At 42.5% G+C, this 21,046-nt stretch overlaps 1 protein-coding gene across 1 annotated transcript in view; it reads left to right on the top strand.

Annotated features, from left to right (window-relative positions):
* LOC126259424 (uncharacterized) overlaps positions 1-21,046 on the top strand; it is a 263,301-nt gene that overhangs the window by 222,613 nt on the left and 19,642 nt on the right. The window contains exons 4-5 of the mRNA XM_049956216.1: positions 9,135-9,293; positions 19,003-19,671. Of these exons, the coding sequence (XP_049812173.1) occupies positions 9,135-9,293; positions 19,003-19,671 (828 nt within the window). The remainder of the gene's footprint in view (positions 1-9,134; positions 9,294-19,002; positions 19,672-21,046) is intronic.

Below are 21,046 nucleotides of genomic sequence, written 5' to 3'. Positions count from 1 at the left end.
CCGATCAGTATTTAAGAATGCACAAAGCACCACTGTTGGTTGTTTATAAAAGAGAGAACGTGTCTTTTTATCTACAATCAGCAGTACATTAAGACTGGAGAAAGCAGAGCATTCCACCAATAAAATCCTGAGTAAAAACTTGATGTATACGAAGAATAGTAAAGTACCGGGAGCAGGTAACACGTGGGGTGTTCAATAAGTAAAACAACACATTTTTTCTGAAAGCAGGTTGGTTTTATTTAGGATTACAATACACCATATAATTCCCCACGCTTTTGTCTACAAAACCCTATTTTTCAAGATTCTCTCCGTGCAGTGCTACGGCCTTACGTCACCTTACTGGAAGAGCCAGTATGTCAGCATGGTACCTCGCGTGGTACCTCTCTGCTGGTCGACGTCAAAGCCGACGCCTTGCTGCGTCAATACCTTCCCCTTCACCCACGTACTGCCTCCCGCGGAGTGCATCGTCCATTGCCCTAAAGAGATGGAAGTCAGAAGGTGCGAGATCCGGGCTGTAGGATGGACGAGGAAGAACAGTCCAAAGAAGTTTTGTGAGCTCCTCTAAGGTGTGCAGACTTGTGTGAGGCCTTTCGTTGTCAAAGGAGTAGTTTGTTTGCATTTTTGTTCTAAAATGGTTCAAATGGCTCTGAGCACTACGGGACTTAACTTCTGAGGTCATCAGTTCCCTACACTTAGAACTACATGAACCTAACTAAAGGACATCACACACATCCATGCCCGAGGCAGGATTCGAACCTGCGACCGTAGCGGTCGCGCAGTTCCAGACTGTAGCGCCTAGAACCGCTCGGCCACTCCGGCCGGCTGCATTTTTGTGCCGCCGAAAACCTTAGGTTGTTTCTTCAATTTCTTGAGGGTAGCACAGTAAAAATCAGAGTTGATCCTTGCACCATGGGGGTGTAAATCAAACAGAATAACCCTTGAAACTCCCAGAAGACTGCCGCCATGTCTTAGCGGCTGAGGGTGTGACTCTGAATTTTTTCTTCAGAGGAGAGGTGGTGTGGCACCATGGATTTCGTACTGTTTCTGATTCGAAGTGATAAACCCAGGCTTCATCGCCTTTGTGGACGTTCCACAGAAAATATCAAGATCAGTCCTGTAACGCGCAAGCAATTCCTCGAAGATGTCTTCTGTCAGGCGACGAGGAATTCAACGGGCGCACACACACATCTTTGAGTACCCCAGCTGGTGGACGAGTGTCATCACTATCAACAGAGACGTTCATTTCAGCAACGACGTTGTGATTGTGAACCGTCGAGGACATAGAAAGAGAATATCTGCACGTTCCAACTGAACTGGGTGTATTTAGCCTAATACGCTGTTGAGCGGTAGGGCTGGACCAGAAGGCACGAAAGCAGCGTTCACAGTTGAAAACATGCCTAATCTTTTATTTAAGTAAAAAGTCAGCAACCTTGTGACGTCTATAAATAGCTTTTAAAAACAAGTAAGAAATTAAACAATTTATCGAATATTAATGAGAAAATGAGATTAGCATTTAACGTTAGCAAAAGACCTTTTAAACAATTAAGAAACCAAGAAATTTGTCAAACATTAACAGGTATCTGAACCAAGCTGCATATTAATAATCAAACCTTAATATTTACAACATTTTTCAGTTAGCTTTTAAATATAAAATCTCAAACGATTGCTGCAGACTTGGCACCAACAGGAGCCACCCAAGTGACGAGTCACGTCCGTTAGTGACGTAAGTTCAGAACCAGAAGAAGTTATACGAATAGATTTCAGCCCCGTGACAGGCGAGATAACCCGACGGTCAGGGTTGGCGGTGTGAACCCGTCACGCACTGGGCCTGGGGTGCTGGTGGACTAGGCAGGTCCCGTAATACGTAAACTACAACAGGCTAAGAACTAACCTTGGAAAACTAGCAACAGCGCACTACTTCACGAAGAGCTGCACATATTTCATTATGTTACCATTTAAGAGCCAAACATAAATAAATAACAAGCATCTGCCCAATCAGCGAATATGGTGATAAGCAATTAAGCAGTTAACAGCCAGGTAGCACTGCTATTACAGGAATGAAAACCAAACAAAGCCTAAGCAGTTTTTAATGTTTTTGAGCAAGTCACACAATTTTTAAATGAACACACGGTCATTTGACTGCATTGTTGTTTATTTAAATTCGACTCCATGTTCCGTCTTTCACGTTATTTTCAAGTGATTCAATTCATGTGATTAAAATTGATGTCCTGCAATATATGTTAATGACAAACTCCATCTCCTGAAAAAGGCGTAAAAGGCTGAAACCTGGATCGTAGTTAAATAAACAACTATACAGTCAAATGGTGGTGCGTTCATTCAATAAAGATACGTGCCCCAAAAATTATTCGACAAACAGTTACTTGTACTAATTACGCAGCAGGAAATGTGCTTAAAACTATTTTTAATATGGAATAAAAATCAAATTTGCTGACTTTTAACAAGCTTTGCAGTAAGACACTAGCCATAAGTAACGTATCGGGCAGCTCTTACTAACGTAAAATCCACTACTTCAAATAGTTCAGCAAATGAATCCCATATGTCAAACTTTGTTTACCAGGCTGGCCGTAACAACTAAAAAGAAAAAAGCACGTTCTAGTTTTAGCAGAATTTACCATGGAAATTCTCAGGGTGGGTCGACTGACAACCCCACCAAAATGTTTTACAAATGCTTAACTAATATGATTACAGTGAAAGGCACTCCTATTAAATTAGACTGACCAAACTAAGATGTTTTGCAAATGCTTTACTAAAGTAATTACAGTTAAAATGCTCTCTGATTAAATTAAACTTCACTGTATTTAAAAGGTAGAACAACGCATAGTTCAGCCCTCAACATGGTCCACGGTCAGCCCCTTGAAATATGACCAATATAAGAAGGCCGTTCTGATTAATTTAACCCCACTAGCTCTGTAACACAGGCCACGCAACATCCATATATTTCACAAACAATTGCGACTAACGTCTGTAATGAAACAACTGCTTCCATTAACGTAGCACTTCTGGCCTCCACAAGCAGTAAACACAGTAGACCATCCGGTAAGGAGACACTAGTCGCAGTGCTACGATTTTAACAAACATGACTCGTAAGTCACGGAAAGAGTCTCACCAAAATATTTGATGAATGTGTAGCAAAGTGGCACTCAAAATCTCCGCACGCTAGGCACAGGCGAATTTCCAGAGAGCCATCGCCACCACAGCCAACCCAAAACACCGTCTTGGCAGGATGAGGTCTAAGCTCTGCAAAAGCTGTTTACTATGGGATCCAGCCACCGGAGGTAAACCGGCCTCGCGCCCAGCAACTGCTCGTTCCACTTCGGCCCGCAAATTCTGTCTATCTTCATGCCAATCAAAGCTCCTCTCACGGAGAGCCACCAAAGATCGTAGCCCTTTACTCCTATCTAGCGATCGACTGATCGATGTATTGCAGGAGACATGTCCGGCACGCTGGAGATCGGCCAGGTTTTCGTGACGTTGTTGCGATGATGACAGATGCCTCGCTCAACGGCTCAATGTGCTTCTGTTCACTGGCAGGTCTTCGTAGACGTTCTGTAAGCGCCTATAAATATCTGTGACGCGCTGGTTTTCCGCCAAAGGAATCTGAATGCCAGCTCTCTGCTTGGAACGTAATTCCGTTACAGACGCCATTTTGAAGGCTACGTATAGCGCCACCACCTATCGGGACTTTACGAAACTGTAGGGGTTGAATGCTGCATTTTTTCAACCAAAACTGGCCAAGGGAAAAATGCGTAGCACTATTTATTGAGCGCGCTTTGTATATAAAGATAGCGTTACTCATGTGTTTCTGAGGTTTCAAAAACTACAAATGTACAGAAAAATGACACACATTAGTGGACAGAATATCTCTAAATTTCTTTACGTATTAAGAGCCGTGACATAGTTGCACTAGGGAACAGGCATTTTAGAAGATGGGAACAGTTCATCCTTTCTGTATTATCGCATCTATTTAGTTTTCGTCTGCAGACAGGCAAAGCGGGCTGTTATCGCGTCTTCCAAGGCAATTCGTGTAAGCGACTTCAATGAATTGCACACACATATTGACGTTTCCCAAATCACAAACAGCGTCCACACTGAGCACATGTGATATGAGTCAAAAACTTGGAGATAGGCTCTATTCACTGGTATGTGTCTAAAACGTCTGACTTGTGGTAGGTACTTACAAATAATCCTTAAACAGTGTGTTACGGGTACAAGTGCAGCTATTTTTATATGTGGCATTTTAATATGTACACACGTCAATGTGCTGATTGTTTTTCTCTGCGTCGAAACAATCTTCCACACAAACACGTCACAAATTATATAACCTGATGTTTGTTTCTGCATGGTCGTACTGCACCACTAAGTACGCTACGCCTGTCAGTACATACAAAACGTTTTGCGTCCACGCGCCCACACTTCAACTACTACGCAGGGGAAAATAAACATTAACCACTTGCTCTTGCCTCATGTACTTGCAGGTACAAATCAAACTAAAACCATATGATTTGTAATGGCTGTAATTATTAGTCAGCCCGCATCTCGTGGTCGTGCGGTAGCGTTCTCGCTTCCCACGCTCGGGTTCCCGGGTTCGATTCCCGGCGGGGTCAGAGATTTTCTCTGCCTCGTGATGGCTGGGTGTTGTGTGCTGTCCTTAGGTTAGTTAGGTTTAAGTAGTTCTAAGTTCTAGGGGACTGATGACCATAGATGTTAAGTCCCATAGTGCTCAGAGCCATTTTAATTATTAGTCTGCAAATGACGTAAATACGGCTGTAAATGTTGTTCAGTACACCGTCCCAATCACTAACAGAAATATCTGAACTTATATCTGTTTATACTCTTTGTATCGAACTAGCAAACGGAGCAATGGTGGTGCTATATGAGATCTTGACGAAAATCTACAAATTTTACTTACGAGATTCAGTTATAATCAGTTCTGTTTGTAAAAACAGATTGGCAGACAGGACTGTAACAACTATCGAGTAGTCTTTGGAACTTCAAGAATTAGAAGATTATAACAGATCTGCACTTGGGATGGTTTCGTATGGGATATTTTAGATGGTATATTTACAGAATTTTGTGGAGAAACAACTACGTAACAGCACACAGACTCATTTAATATTTGTGGATCTCCAAAAGACTGTACCTCGAAACAGACTGTGGAGCAGAAAGGTAAATGCTGGCGCATCGCACACATGCAAGCTTTGGAGGCTGTTCTCATAGGATTAAACTAGAAAAATTAGTTGCCCAGCCAATACGAGTCTCCAAAGACTGTGACGAGGATGCTCTATGGTCCCAAAATTATTTGGAATCTATTTAAAGGAGCTACGTAAGAGATGGAGAAAAATGTGCTTCGGAATTATTGTATTGTTTTCATCTCTACTGTCCCGTTAGACCCAAGATCATAGACTATTTGACGTAAATATAACTACTGTTTTTTCCATTAATTTGCTGTCTGGTGTGACGTTAAGTACTCCTGGATGCGTTAATGAAGGTAAAATTAACCTCTTCCTTCTAGTAATGGTCTTCGTTAGATTTATTCGTATATTTTATACTGTGTAATTATTAAAATTGTTTTGTAGCACTATGAATCAAACTGTTTCTTCGCAGATCTTCTGGCGCCTTCAATTCTGTGTTCGTGAAGCAGAGTTCCATAAAACCTTCTTCGATTCTATGTGAATATTTGATAGTAGCGCTCCTCTTTTGGTGATGATAGGCTCTTTCGTTGGCACCAATCATCGTCTTACAACTTAATTGACTAAGGCGTTTAGAATAAAATAGTTCCCTGCAGAGCTAAATTCCTCCTTCTTTACTGTGGCTTATCCAAATTTGATAATATGTTGATGATATTGTTCGTAATATCCTTGATTACGCTTGTATTTCCTTACTTTTTATTTAATCAGAACTCCGTAATTTGTACTCTGTGCAGTTCATTCCTCCTAAGTCTTACCTGTTTTCCCTTAGATGAGTTAAGGGGCTCCGGAAAGCCCTATCTTTCGTGATTTTTCGGAAAGTATTTGAGGTAGGAAGTTGAAATTTTTACAGGTTATTTATTAGAGTATTGGCTACAATTAAACACACGGATTATTAAAATTTGAATTCAGTTGTTAGAGATTAATTTTTTCTATTGTAATGGAAATTCACTAATTTTTTGTGGCATTTTTTGTTTATAGATTCAACCGTATACAGATTTTTGGTAAAAGGTTGTGTTAAGTTACCCATAATGGACTGTGTAACATTTACTGAAAATCTGAAACCAATTGAGTTAATTGCTTTGGCAGAGCCTGAAGAAAACATGTAATTTGTTTGAGAAAATAAAACTTTAGGAAATGGAGCGGTAATGTTTGTATTGCCTTTTTAATGCATTACAGATTCATAGGATAGATTATCTTCAATCTCCTCCAAACTCCTCCATCTTCCTCACTGTTCTCCTCTTGTTTACTATTGCTTCTATTTCCAGACTGTTTACAGCCATGTCAGTAGCCTGAAGGTATTCCTTGTCTAAAGCAAGCATCGTTCGTACCATGTTGAAACCTATCTTCATTTCCATATTTCGAAATACTTTGCACCTTACAACGTTGGCATAATTGAAAGTAGCAACAGCATCATACACACCAAAGTGAAGTATTTCTGTTCCAACAAACAGTCTTGTGGATCTTGACCATGTAATACTATTTACACTTTCTTTGAAGTTTTGAGTTTTTCCATTAATATACTTTTTCAACAGTTGCTGCTAAGTCTCTGAAAATAGGTTTTATCACCTCCATTACCGCATCAGGCAGACTACGTTCATCAGTGTACACTTCATCAATTAGCAATCCCTTGTAGTACGTACACTAACTGTTTTCTCCTTTGGTACACAAGAAATGATGGGGAATTTCATTGGTTGAAAAGGTATGAAAAAAAAGAGCCCAAACAGCCTTCTTCATCTCATCAACACTGCGTGTGTTTTGCCTAATAGCCATTCCATAAAAGTTCTGTTTTCGTCAGTTAACCTTCCCTTCCCATCGAACCCCTTACCATCATGAGTTTTTGTTTTTTGTACCAAGCTTTCAGTCGCCGAAGTCTTAATCCCATTCGTTTCTGTACATGTCCAATACAAACTTCTTCACTACAACATCATCGCCATAGTTCTTCAGCTCTTTAATATATTTGAAACTTTTTAGAATCATCGTCACCGGGAATTCACATATCGCGCTTCATCACATGCAACAGAACGTTGAAATATACTAGCAACATCAGCCACTTCCATTCTTCCATTACTGCCTCTATATTTAGCTGTACAATATTTTCTTGGGTATCTTTATTTTTTTGTGGCCACCTACAATATTTAGATGTTACTGCTACATCTAAAACTTTCCCTGTATATATACTGGTGGTAGATAGTACAACATGAAGAAATGTGCGTTCCCGTTGATGCCAGGTACCATCGAATGCTGCAGTCAAGTGTCTGTCACCACTGCTTTCCATTACTTGCCTCTTCCACTCCTTTCTTCATAGATTCTATACAGACATCTTCTACTTCAGACACTATAAATCTATCATACTTCGTAAACTTGGTTGGGTGTTTGGAAGATTCATCATGCCACAGAAAACTGCACTCTTACCAATGGTTTGCAAGGCGTAAGCAAATCTATTGTTGTGTTCACAGATTTTACTACCATTTTCTTCATTTGGAGTTACTGCGACACTGCTGCAAATGGTGGTCATGTGGAACACTTACCACATTTCAGTTCCATTTTACTGGCAATTTTTTATGCAAAGTTCCAGTCCGACTCACTACACTGAATACATCTTACACAGTTGTAAAAATTTTGTCGAGAAATGACATATCAGATATTTCATTCACATTCGATTCGCCCACGAAACATTCATACTTTTCACTAACTGAACCAAGCTTCCACTGCGAATTACTTTCCTTCTAACTTTCATTGCAATGGGCGGATGTACCTCCAAGATTAGGTTCACACAATTGGTTATCCTCTTTATTGTTCACGGTAATAACACCTACCTTTTGCTTTCCAACAATTCTCTTTTTCTTAAAAGTCTCAGGGGCTTTCTGGTCAGTTTACGTTTGCCCATGATTATCCTTCAACCAAACCGACTTCAATGAACGGAATTCACTATAAATATTTTCAGGACTAGAAAAGAGTAAATAAACATGAAACACACGACAATCGAGCGAGCGATGTATACCGAACTATCAGAGGTTAGCCGCAACACTTATTTTGTAACACTTATTTTCTCTCACATCACTAAAATGTATATGATGAGAATGTAGATTCATGACTACAACATTTGACAGCAGTTTAACTGCACCACAGTGAGTGAAGCCTACGCGGAACATACTTCAAAAATGTTTTTAAAATAGTTGTAGTCCTCTGAAATGAATAAATTATGTATCAATTGAAGGGGGAACGTCTGTAGATTTTTAAAAATGCACAAAAGTAAAAATTGAACATTTCATGCTGTTGAACCTTTCCGGAGCCCCTTAAGTTGTCTGCAAACTATTTTTCCTTTCTTTATCTTCTTCTTTTCTTTCTTTCATTCTTTTTTTTTTTTTGAGAAATTTTCGCTGTCTATCTTCAATATTTCACAGGCATTGAAGACAGCAATAATTGCAAGATCCACGATGTCTTAACATACATTTGTCGTGCTTCATTTGACTATTATTATTATACCGTGATTTTTGTGGATATTTACGCCTTTATTTGTACGGTTTATCTGTGTAATTCTCAAAAATATTCATGCCTTGTTATGAAATGTGGCAGGGAAAGAATGCTGCGCCCTACCTACTTCGCTGGGACTTTATCTTACGAATTTGAGTTCGAAGAATTTTGCGCACTTTTTCATATGAACTTCCTGCGCATCTAATACCGCTCAATGAGTATTATTCACAGATTATAGATACTACATTAACCTTTTCGGTTTTGTATCTATAATATTACAGAAAAGTATTTAAAAAGTCGATGGAAAATAGTTTCACCAGTTTTGCATATTAACTTCTTCACTAGAATGCAGTTTTGACCTTTTGGCTCGTACGGTCCTATCACGTGCTTTGTCGTGCTCGATTATGTCCCGGTGCATAACGCTGGCGGACTTGCCTCGCCGTGTTGCAGGATGACGGCGACATCCGCGTCCAGAAGCTGTCCACGGTATCGCTGCCGGACTACCAGCAGCTGGACCAGGCGAAACTCAAGGCAGTGGACAGGAACCACCTGAGCCCAGGGACCGGCAGTGGCGTGGCCAGCAGTCTCAGCTCCATCTCAGAGGCCACGGTGAGTCTTTATTCTTCAAACAGAATTTGAGTTTATCTACAGAACTCTTGTGTGTTATAAGCTCAACGGTTCTGACAAAAGGTATTTTTACTAGGAGCGTTCAATAAGTAATGCAACACATTATTTTTCTAAAAGCAGGTTGGTTTTATTCAGTGTTCCAATACACCGTATTATTCCCAGCTCTTTTGGCTACAGCAACGTATTTTTCAATGCGACGGCCTTGCGCTACCTTACTGGGAGGCCCTGTATGCCCGCATGATATGACTCCACTAGTCGACGTTGGATTGGTGGACATGTATATCAGCATTACCAACAGGGACGTCCAGTTGAGCAGTTGTCATCCATCGGTCGCCTAGAAAGAGAGTGTCCGCACGTTCCGACACTGCAGGAGACATTGCTCTGTGCCGCTGGCCGGCACGCGGGAGATCTCACAGATTTACACGACCTTGTCTCATCCAAAGACTGACAGTGCTTTTGTTCACTGCCAGGTCTTTGTAGACATTCTGCAAGTGCCTATCAGTACCTGCGGTTCTCCGGTTTTCCGCCAACAGAAACTCAATGACAGGGCTCTGTTGGGAACGGACCTCTGTTGCAGACGCCATTTTGAAGGCTACGTATAGCACCGCCACCTACTGGAATTTCATGAAACTATAGGGGCTGAAGCAGGATGCAGGAATATTCCATGATGTTCCACAACAAATTCTGCAATTTTTCTTTCGAAATTGGTCGATGATATATACTAATGGCCATTAAAATTGCCACACCAAGAACAAATGCAGATGATAAACAGGTATTCATTCGGCACATATATTATACTAGAACTGACATGTGATTACATTTTCACGCAGTTTGGGTGCTTAGATCCCGATAAATCAGTACCCAGAACAACCACATCTGGCCGTAATAACGGCCTGGGCATTGAGTCAGAGATTGGATGGCGTGTACAGGTACAGCTGCCCATGCAGCTTCAACGCGATACCACGGTTCATCAAGAGTAGTGACTGGTGTATTGTGGCGAGCCAGTTGCTTGGCTACCATTGACCAGACGTTTTCAGTTGGTGAGAGATCTGGAGGATGTGCTGGCCAGGGCAGTAGTCGAACATTTTCTGTATCTAAAAAGGCCCGTACAGGACCTGCAACTTGCGGTCGTGCATTAGCCTGCTGAAATGTAGGGTTTCGCAGGGATCGAATGAAGTGTAGAGCCACGGGTCGTAACACATCTGAAATGTAACGTCCACTGTTCAAAGTGCCGTCAATGCGAACAAGAGGTGACCGAGACGTGTAACTAATGGCACCCCATACCATCACGCCGGGTGATACGCCAGTATGGTGATGACGAATACACGCTTCCAATGTGCGTTCACGGCGATGTCGCCAAACACGAATGCGACCATCATGATGCTGTAAACAGAACCTGGATTCATCAGAAAAAATGCACCCAGGTTCGTCATTGAGTATACCGTTGTTGGCGCTCCTGTCTGTGATGCAACGTCAATGGTAACCGCAGCCATGGTCTCCGAGCTGATAGTCCATGCTGCTGCAAACGTCGTCGAGGTGTTTGTGCAGATGGTTGTTGTCTTGCAAACGTCACCATCTGTTGACCCAGGGATCGAGACGTGGCTGCACGGTCCGTTACAGCCATGCGGATAAGATGCCTGTCATCTCGACTGCTAGTGATAGGAGGCGTTGGGATCCAGCACGGCGTTCCGTATTACACTCTTGAACCCACCGATTCCATATTCTGCTAACAGTCATTGGATCTCGACCAAAGCGAGCAGCAATGTCGCGATACGATAAACCGCATTCGCGATAGGCTACAATCCGACCTTTATCAAAGTCGGAAACGTGATGGTAGGCATTTCTCCTCCTTACACGAGGCATCACAACAACGTTTCACCAGGCAACGCCGGTCAACTGCTGTTTGTGTATGAGAAATCGGTTAGAAATTTTCGTCATGTCAGGACGTTGTAGGTGTCGCCACCGGCGCCAACCTTGTGTGAATGCTCTGAAAAGCATATCACAGCATCTTTTTCCTGTCGGTTAAATTTCACTTCTGTAGCACGTCTTCTTCGTGATGTAGCAATTTTAACGGCCAGTAATATATATATTTATATATATATATATATATATATATATATATATATATATATATATATATATATATATATATATATATATTTGGACAGGTAATTAAGAAAATTAGTTTTAGAGCAGCTTTTTGATATATATATATATATATATACGCCTCCTATCACTAGCAGTCGAGATGACAGGCATCTTATCCTTATGGCTGTAACGGACCGTGCAGCCACGTCTCGATCCCTGGGTCAACAGATGGTGACGTTTGCAAGACAACAACCATCTGCACAAACACCTCGACGACGTTTGCAGCAGCATGGACTATCAGCTCGGAGACCATGGCTGCGGTTACCATTGACGTTGCATCACAGACAGGAGCGCCAACAACGGTATACTCAATGACGAATCTGGGTGCATTTTTTCTGATGAATCCAGGTTCTGTTTACAGCATCATGATGGTCGCATTAGTTTTAGAGCAGCTTTTTGATATATATATATATATATATATATATATATATATATATATATATATATATATATCAAAAAGCTGCTCTAAAACTAATGCGACCATCATGATGCTGTAAACAGCATATATATATATATATATCAAAAAGCTGCTCTAAAACTAATTTTCTTAATTACCTGTCCAAAAATGTGAAGCACGTAAAACAGGAGGAGGAAACGAAACGAAATTTTGCGGGTAGAGAGGCTACGTGATGTTATTGAAGTGATTACAAGATCGAGTCATATTTACAAAGAACTTGGCAGTATGGGCTCACTCATCAGAATGATGTAGCACCCCCTAGGCTTGGATGCTGGCACCCATACGGTTGAGAAGGATTTCATAGAGCCTTTCATCCTCTCCTGAGACAAGATTGCCTACGACTGTTGTAACTGGTCCCTTATATCCTGGACACTGGTACTGGCACTCCCGAAATTGTCCCACATATGTTCTATTGGGGACAGATCTGCGGATCCTGCTGGGACTGGAGTAAGCATTACGCAGAAAGTTTATAGAGACACGTGCCAAGTGTGGATGGGCATTTTCCTGTTGGAAAACGGCACCACGATACTGTCGCATCAGAGGCAACACGTGAGGACGTAGGATGTCCGTTACGTACCGTAGTGTCGTCACTACCAGCCATGACCTGAAGTCGTACCCAATGACACCCTACCTCTTGACCTCAGGTGTAACACCACTGTGCCTCTCAAAATCGTTGGAAGAATGGGGCCTTTCCCGAGGTCACCACCATACTCACCGACGATAGACATCTGAGATAATGCGCAACCGTAATTTATCGCTGAACGCAGTTTGGTGTTTCACGGTCACCTCACCATTCCAAACGCAGGCTTTTGTGTTGTTGTATTAACATCAGGCTATGAATGGGACGGTTATTTCCTAGTCTTGTAGCTCGTGGCCTCTAACCTGTGGTGTTGGATGACACAGAATGGTTGTAATAGTTCCATTACTTGTTCTCGGATGGCAGGCGCTGATGTGAAGGTGTTGGAATACGGCTATCCTCCGTTGTGGTGGTCAGACGTGTTCGACCGGAATTTTGATTAGCCCTACTAGCATGCCTGCCTTCAACTTCTCATGTAATTCAACACTGGGCCAATGTGGCATCCGAATGCACCAAAAATCTCGATGTTGCTGGTTCTACCAACTGGCCAAGTGGAGACTCACAACAAGGCCATTTCCAAACTCTGTCAGGTGTTGATAGCGCTGTCTCACGAGTATGGTATATGTCTATGGCATTCACTATGATCACTCAACATCTGACGAAATTCAAGACCCTTATGTACGCTACTAGGCCTGGTAACAACACTGAAGACGAAGAACACTAATGCACTCTTAGGGCCATTCTACGTAACACTGATAATTATGACTCTTAATCATTTATATACCAGCCAATGGTCTGTACGTGTATGAAGTTACGTTGACATCTGACCTTGTCATCAGTTTTTTTGTCAGGTATTGTATGTGTACCTGCTTACTGTCTTCTGCTCTGCCAGACTGACGATTCCTCAGTGCCTCGGAATGTGTCTCTCGCCTATCTCTTCCTTTAGTAATATTTAAGTTGTGATATCTACTTTTTTCGCAGTTCGATTTAGTTGTTAATAATCTTCGACATTCTTCTGTAGCGTCACTATACAATAGTTTTTAAGCTTGTCTTGCCTGAATTGCTTATCGGTGAAGCTTCACATTCGCATAAGGTTACGTTCGAAGCAAATACCTTAAGGAAGGACTTATTTAAATTTGTATCCGAAGATAATATTTTTTTTCTTTTTCAGGAACATTCCTTTTGCTGTTACCAGTCCGCATTTTACATCCCCTTTACTTTGGCCATCGTCAGTGAAATTGCTGCCTAAACACCAAAACTCATCTAATACTTCTAATATCTCAGAACCTAATCTAGTTTCCTCAGCATAACCTAATTTAGTTCATCTACATTCCATTACGCTTATTTCACTTCTGTTCATGTTTATTTGGCAATCTCTTTTCAAGGCACTATCCATTTCACTCAAGTAATATTTAAAGTCCGTTGCCGTCTCTGACTATTACAATGTCATCGGCGAACTGCAAAATTTTTGTTTTTCTATATTATCGTTAGTTCCCTTTTCAAATTTTCCCTTGGGTTCCTTTACAGCATGCTGTTTGTACAGTTTGAATAATATCGGGGACAGGATAAAACCCTGCCTCCCTCCATTCTTTTTTCGTGTCCAACTCTTACAATTACAGTGTGGTTTCTATAAAGCTTTTAGACAATCTTTTTCTTCCTGTATTCTATCCCTGATACCTTCAGGATTGGTACTACACTGTATCATTGGTCACAACAGCTTCTTTTATGCTCTTTCCTTTACAGATGGAATCATTTACTCAGATTCCATGTAAGGAATTTAATGCTATTCTTATATTCTCCTTCGCTAATAATTTGACGTATGACCCAATTTTATATGGCTTAATTATATGGCGTGACTTGCTGAATAAATTTATAACCAATCTTGTAACCGGATACTATCGAGTTCTTTCTCTTTGTTATAGACATCATCTCGGAAATATTGTGACATTTTGCGCGATTTTAAATTCCGGTATTTGCAATGGCTTTTACTGTTAAAGTACCGCCAGCTGCAAGAGAAACTCATTTTTTTTTCAATCTGACTTTGTGATTCTTTCGCTGCAAACTATGAAACTGCACCCGTAACTATTAGACTATTATTGGTTGCTGCCTGATTTTCTTGCAAATAAAACCTGCTAGCATGTTTAGTACATTATTTTGTTTATAACGACGTTTCGGCTGCTACCATCGCGGACCAAAACGTGGATCTCGTAAAACGCAGTTCAGTGACAGTAGGAGTAAAATCTGTGCCTAAGTACGGAGTGGTTATCGTAGTGTTGCCCTTATCAGCTGCATGCGAAAGACGTTCGAGCGAATGATAGATCGGCATTTAGTCTAGATTCTCGATGTCAGTAAACTACGTAGTAGCTACCCATGCGGTTTGTGGAACCCTATCTTTTACTCCTTTACATCAGTCTCCAAGCGGTATTGGCGTAATTCGCTACATTTCCTCCGTCATTTCAGTCTTTTCGCCTCAGAGTAAGAGCAATGCTTAACATCCTCAGTTGTGTCTTATATAAAGACATGGAACCCCAGCTGTATCCAATAGAAGTAAATTATCGAGTAGCGGTTTTCAGTGGGCTACAACTGACGGTATAGTGAATTGTCTGACGTCTTAACTTTTAAGCTTCCGAATTATGACTCCGATCCTTTTCCGATGGTACCACTTATCGTTTTCTGTGGCGTTTGAGAGAGAGTCTTCTACGACTTCACGTCTGTGGAACTGGATCAAAGTGCAACAATGCAGCAACGCCGTTAGGACAAAGAGGTCTCAAAAACCTCCTCCCTAGTGTACCAAATGCAAGCCAACATGTAACTTAGAGTGTGTTTACCTATGCTCTTCAAATGGAGTTTGTATTTGACCCCCCTCTTAGGCAGATGTTTTGCTGCAACTGATGCTGAACTTTGTTTTGCGAGTTTTGCGTTTTTATCTGGTGGTGGCAGTAGGCCAAACATCATTGTAAATAATCTGTTCTTATCTTAGCTACCCAGACGGCAAAAAACTGCAAACCATCATTTTCCTTAGTAAACTCTTAAAACAAAGGAAAAGAAAACGACACACCACGAAGGAATGAGATGGAAATCTATAGATGTGATGTACACGTGCAGGCAAAAAGTGATTACAATTTCGGAAATGAATGGGTAATTTAATGAAGATAAAACGCTTTACAAGTTGAGCAAGTCAGTAACGCGTTGGTTCACCGCTAGCCCTTATGCAAGCAGCTATTCGGTTTGGCATTGATTGATAGAGTTATTGTATGTTCTTCTGAGAGATATCGTGCCAAATTATATTGAAGTGGCATGTTAGAAAATCAATATCCCGAAGTCCTAGGGGAGCCCTGCTCATCGTGCTTCAAAAGTTCTCAGTTGCTGAGAAATTCGGTGACCTTGATGGCCAAGGTGGGTTTGGCAAGCACAAAGACAAGCAGCAGAAACTCTTGCCTTGAGCGGGCGGGCATTATCTTGCTGAAATGTAAGCCATGAGAGGCAACAAAACGGGGCTTAGAATATCCCAGACAGACTACTGTGCTGTAACGATGCCGCGGATAACGACCAAAGAGGTCCTACTATGAAATGAAACGGCATCCCAGGCCATCACTCTTGGTTGGCAAGCCGCATGGCCGGCGGCAGTCAGGTTGGTATCTCACCGCCGTCCGGAGCGTCTCCAGACAACTCTTCACTGGTCATCAGGGTTCAACTCGAAGCGAGATTCATCACTGAAGACAGTTCTACTCCAGTCAATGAAATTCCGTGCCAAATGTGTCAGGCATCTGCCAGACACCACAGCATACCGACTTGTAAGTGTAGAGAGGTTGATGGTAGTTGGCGCAAGAGGCGCCGTGAGCTCGGCCCCCTGTCTGCGATGCATCAGTCGCACGTCATATCGATCATAATGATGAATCCTAGGCTGTGAGTGCCTCTCTGACGTTTTCTCGGTCCTCTCGTGCATCTAAATCTTCAACTAAATGGATAGTCTCCAAGTCACATTCAAATGCCTGGCAGAGGGTTCATTGAACCTCCTTCACAATTCTCTATTATTCCAATCTAGTATAGTGCGCGGAAAGAATGAACACCTATATCTTTCCGTACGAGCTCTGATTTCCTTTATTTTATTGTGGTGATCGTGCCTCCCTGTGTAGGTCGGTGTCAACAAAATATTTTCTCATACAGAGGAGAAAGTTGGTGACTGGAATTTCGTGAGAAGACTCCGTCACAACGAAAAACGCCTTTCTTGCAATGATTTCCAGCCCAAATCCTGTATCATTTCTCTGACACTCTCTCCCATATTTCGCGATAATACAAAACATGCTGCCTTTCTTTGTTCTTTTTCGGTGCACTCCGTCAGTCCTATCTGGTAAGGATTCCACACCGCGCAGCAGTATTCTAAAAGAGGACGGACAAGCGTAGTGTAGGCAGTCTCCGTAGTAGGTCTGTTTTCTAAGTGTCCTGCCAATAAAACGCAGTCTTTTGTTAGCCTTCGCCATTACGTTATCTATGTGTTCCTTCCAATTTAAATTATAATACCTAGCTACTTCGTTAAATTTATGGTTTTTAGATTAGACGGATTTATCGTGTAATCGAAGTTTAACGAGTTCCATGTGGATGAGCTCACACTTTTCGTTATTTAGGGTCAACTGCCACTTACCGCACCATTCAGATATCTTTTCTAAATCATTTTGTAGTTTGTTTTGATCTTCTGATGACTTTATTAGTCGATAAACGACAGCGTCATCTGCAAACAACCGAAGACGGCTGCTTAGATTCTCTGCAAAATCATTTATATAGATAAGGAACAACAAGGGGCCTATAACACTACCTTTGGGAACGCCAGAAATCACTTCAGTTTTACTCGATGGCTTTCCATCAGTTACTACGAACTGTGACCTCTCTGACAGGAAATAACAAATCCAGTCACATAACTGAGACGATATTCCATTAGCATGCAATTTCACTACGAGCCGCTTGTGTTCTGTCGTCTCCGTAGGTCAACAGCTTCCTTCTTGACACTGTCTTCTGTCATAGTTCACCACATGATCTAAAAGTGGCTTCGCTCCTATTCAAACGTCGAGCGAATCGCCGATTGCTACAGTCGGCTTCTTTGAGCCCAACTACACGTCCTCTCTCAAATGCTGACATCAACGCATATTGTTCGCGTACCTCTCGGCGGGGCATAGTTACTGCCCAGCTGAGTGCACGGAATAAAATTCGCATAGCTTTTAATTTGTTGGTAACGACGTGTCCCCTGTCTACCATCCTTGCCAGCTGCGCAGTGAAACTGCGCTGCAGCGTCACGCACGCACCCAAAGGCTGCCAAAGTTTACAAGTTTTAATATCAATATTTGGCCAATATGCATAACACCTTCGTGGTACGTCATTTGTGTAATACGGCCGCTATTTACTTACAAGGAGACGGCGCGACCGTGGGGTCGGGGATTTGTCCGTAATTTTGTGTGGTGAAAGAGGACCCCTAACACCTCATGTGGTTAAAGTATTAGGACGCACTACTCGGTAAATCCCGAGAAAAATCGATCCAAAGTTTCCTAGGTGCCTTATGAATGTAAAATGTTAGTCCACTGCTGAGCTGCCGTCTGGCCTACATGGTTAGTGCTCGGACCCTTACGCCAGAGGTCTCGTGTTCGATTCCTCCTTCGGCACTTATTTTTTTCCTTCTGTTGCTTGCAAAATTGTAGCGCATTGTTACAGGAAGCTTGTACAAAAATCGATTCTATAATTCACCTTCAATTATCGTCACCAATATTCCGAGACATGATTCAATATGCTGGTTTGCCTCAAAATTGTCAGAAACTCGAAACATTTTCGTAAATGTTAATGGGCCACGTTTTTGTACAGATTTATTGCAAACGCCCTGTGATTGTAAAAAATCCGCTTTTAAATGTTGCGCAAGATGTCGCAAAAATTATTGCTTTGTTTGTTTTTACGGCAGTTACCACTGCGGTTCTTGTTTATAATTATTATATGTATAAAAATTGAATGTTTTCCAGTCGACTTTGTTATTCTGATTAAAAAGGCAATGTTTCTCCTAGTATACTTTACAATGAAAAATGGAAAACTCACCGCCATGAATTGTGTTGTTGGACAAAAAGAAAATAATTTTTATTCAATAATGAAACTAATTTGTTAAAGATATTGTAGGTTTGGGAAACTTTCTGAATAATTGGTGGAATAACCAAAGAAAATGAAACAGAAGAAAAAAAAAGAATGCCAGAGGAGGAATCGAACACGAGGCCTGTGGCGTAAGAATCCGAGCCATTAACACCTAGGCCAGACGGCGGCTCGTAAGTATACTAACATTTTATACTCACAAGGCACCTAAAAAGCTTTGGATCCATTTTTCCCGGGTTTTTCCGGGTAGTGCGTCCTAATATTTTAACCATGTGATGTGTTAGGGGTCTTCTTTCACCACACAAAATTTCGGACAAATCTCCGACGCCACGGTCGTGCCGTCTCCTTGTTAGAGGTGACAGTGTTCTTAAGGACTCTGCGCCCCTCAGGTGGAGCGTCTGGAAACGTACCTGCGCCGCTGCCGCAGCTTCGGCTCGGTGAACACGGAGGAGCTGGTGGAGCGGCTGGCGGCGCAGAGCCGCTCGCACTCGCCGTCGCACTCGCCGGCGTCGTCGTCGGACGAGGAGAGCGACGACTCGTGGGACCTGGGCGGCGTCGACAACCCGGTGAGGCCGGGCGAGGGCCCGCCGCTGTCGCCGACGCACCGGCTGAGCGGCAAGCGGCGCCGGCTGGGCGTGGCGCTGCCCCGGGGCTCGCTGCCCTCCGAGGAGCAGCCGTGGTTCCACAGCCAGCGCGAGCCGAGGGAGGCCTCCGACTCGCCGTCCGCCTTCTTCGCGGACAACGACCGGCGCCCCGAGGAGTCCGACACCGAGTCCGGCCTGCGGGAGGTCAGGAAGGAGCTGCAGTCCATCGTCTACGACTTCAACGTGTACGGCAGCAAGGAGAACAAGTCCAGGACCGACCTGGAGATACTGCCCACCAAGCCCATCACTCAGGAGCGCAAGAAGAAGATATCGATCAAGAGCATCACCCCGCCCCCGTCGCCAGAGCTGACCGACCACGAAGAGGAGCCTATCAAGAATGGCGAGGTCAACACTCGCACTGAGGTCGTCTCAAAGATACTGAACGGCTACGACAAGGTCATCGCCTCAGCCACGGTAAGTGAATGGTAGATTAGTTTAGTGCGTTATTTAGTGATACGCCTTAGTCAGAAAGGCCTGTATTTTTGAGAAGAGCAATCGCGAAGTGCTAGATCAAAAGAAGTGGCTCGATGGGGACAGTTATGTTTATTTTTGCCAGAAACTCCCTTGCAATGCGCGAGGTTTGTGCAGGTACATTGTCAAGATGCAGCTAACAGTCTTTTTTCCCCATCCCTCAGGCCGTTTTCTTCTAAAATTATCCCTCATTCTCCTTAGAACGTAGTAGCAGATCTTCTCTGTGACATGGAAGACATGGACAGTTTCAAAATCTAATAAAAGGAATCAATAAAATTCAGATTTACTGAATTTAACTGCAAACTTGGGGTGCTTTTTCGGCCGGCGGAGGGGATGGTGTCTTCCACTGAGAAGATGGCTGCTTTCTTTCACGGTCATAGCTGGACACTCATAATCCATTGACAGTTATGATCTTTGATAGGAAATCTGGATCATTTCGGACTGTTGTCTGCAGTTCCATGCACGTCTACACGCTATGGTTTCGCTGGACGGTGTTCAAACGCCGAGGAGTGAACATAGCTACAATTCCTTATGTTCAGTTTATCAGCTGTAACGCGTTGACACGTCCCTTCGAAATTCTACTGTTCCCACAAGCGTTATGCATCCTCTGCCTACAATTTCAGAATTGTGCTTGACGATGTTTGGCTCGGATTTTCGTTATCTTCCACGCATTCCGGCCATATTTAAATCGCTTAAACCACTCAAATGTTCTTGTCTGACTCAAAGATTGCTCACCAAAAGCCTTCCTTAATATGCCGTGGGTTTCAGCTGCAGATTTATGAAGCCTGAAACAAAACTTAATACTGAAACTGGTAATTGCCTGTATTAAATCGCAACTGTGACAATTAGAGAGTCACGTACATTACTTCCTCTTTCATAGATTTTGCTACATAAAGACGACGAGGAAATCAGAGACATTTTAACCCATACGGAGGTTTACTGTCGGGCGTCCTTGCCTAATATCATTTGAGGTCGGAAGAGGAAAGGCTGTAAATGATAGCGTTACTAGAAGTACCGTCTCCCACACTCGTTAAGGTGGCTTGCGGAATATAGATATAGATATCGATATAGGTATATTACGTGGTAAGTCTGAAACGGGGCCGCTGTTTCGCCTGATTTCACTGCACTGCTAAAGTAATACCAAACAATATCACTGTCTATTGACGGACAGCTTGTCTGGCGTAGCAATAACAGATTATACACACAAACCTTCCTTGTGAAACAGGCTGTTGCGAAAACCATATCAAAATCTCTATAGCAGTTTCTGAGATTAGTCTTTACATACAGAGAAACGTAGCGGAGGGCATTAATTTATATA

The sequence above is a fragment of the Schistocerca nitens genome, chromosome 5 (assembly GCF_023898315.1).
Source record: "Schistocerca nitens isolate TAMUIC-IGC-003100 chromosome 5, iqSchNite1.1, whole genome shotgun sequence".
Lineage (NCBI taxonomy): Eukaryota > Metazoa > Arthropoda > Insecta > Orthoptera > Acrididae > Schistocerca > Schistocerca nitens.
This window is presented reverse-complemented; position numbering and strand designations above follow the sequence as displayed.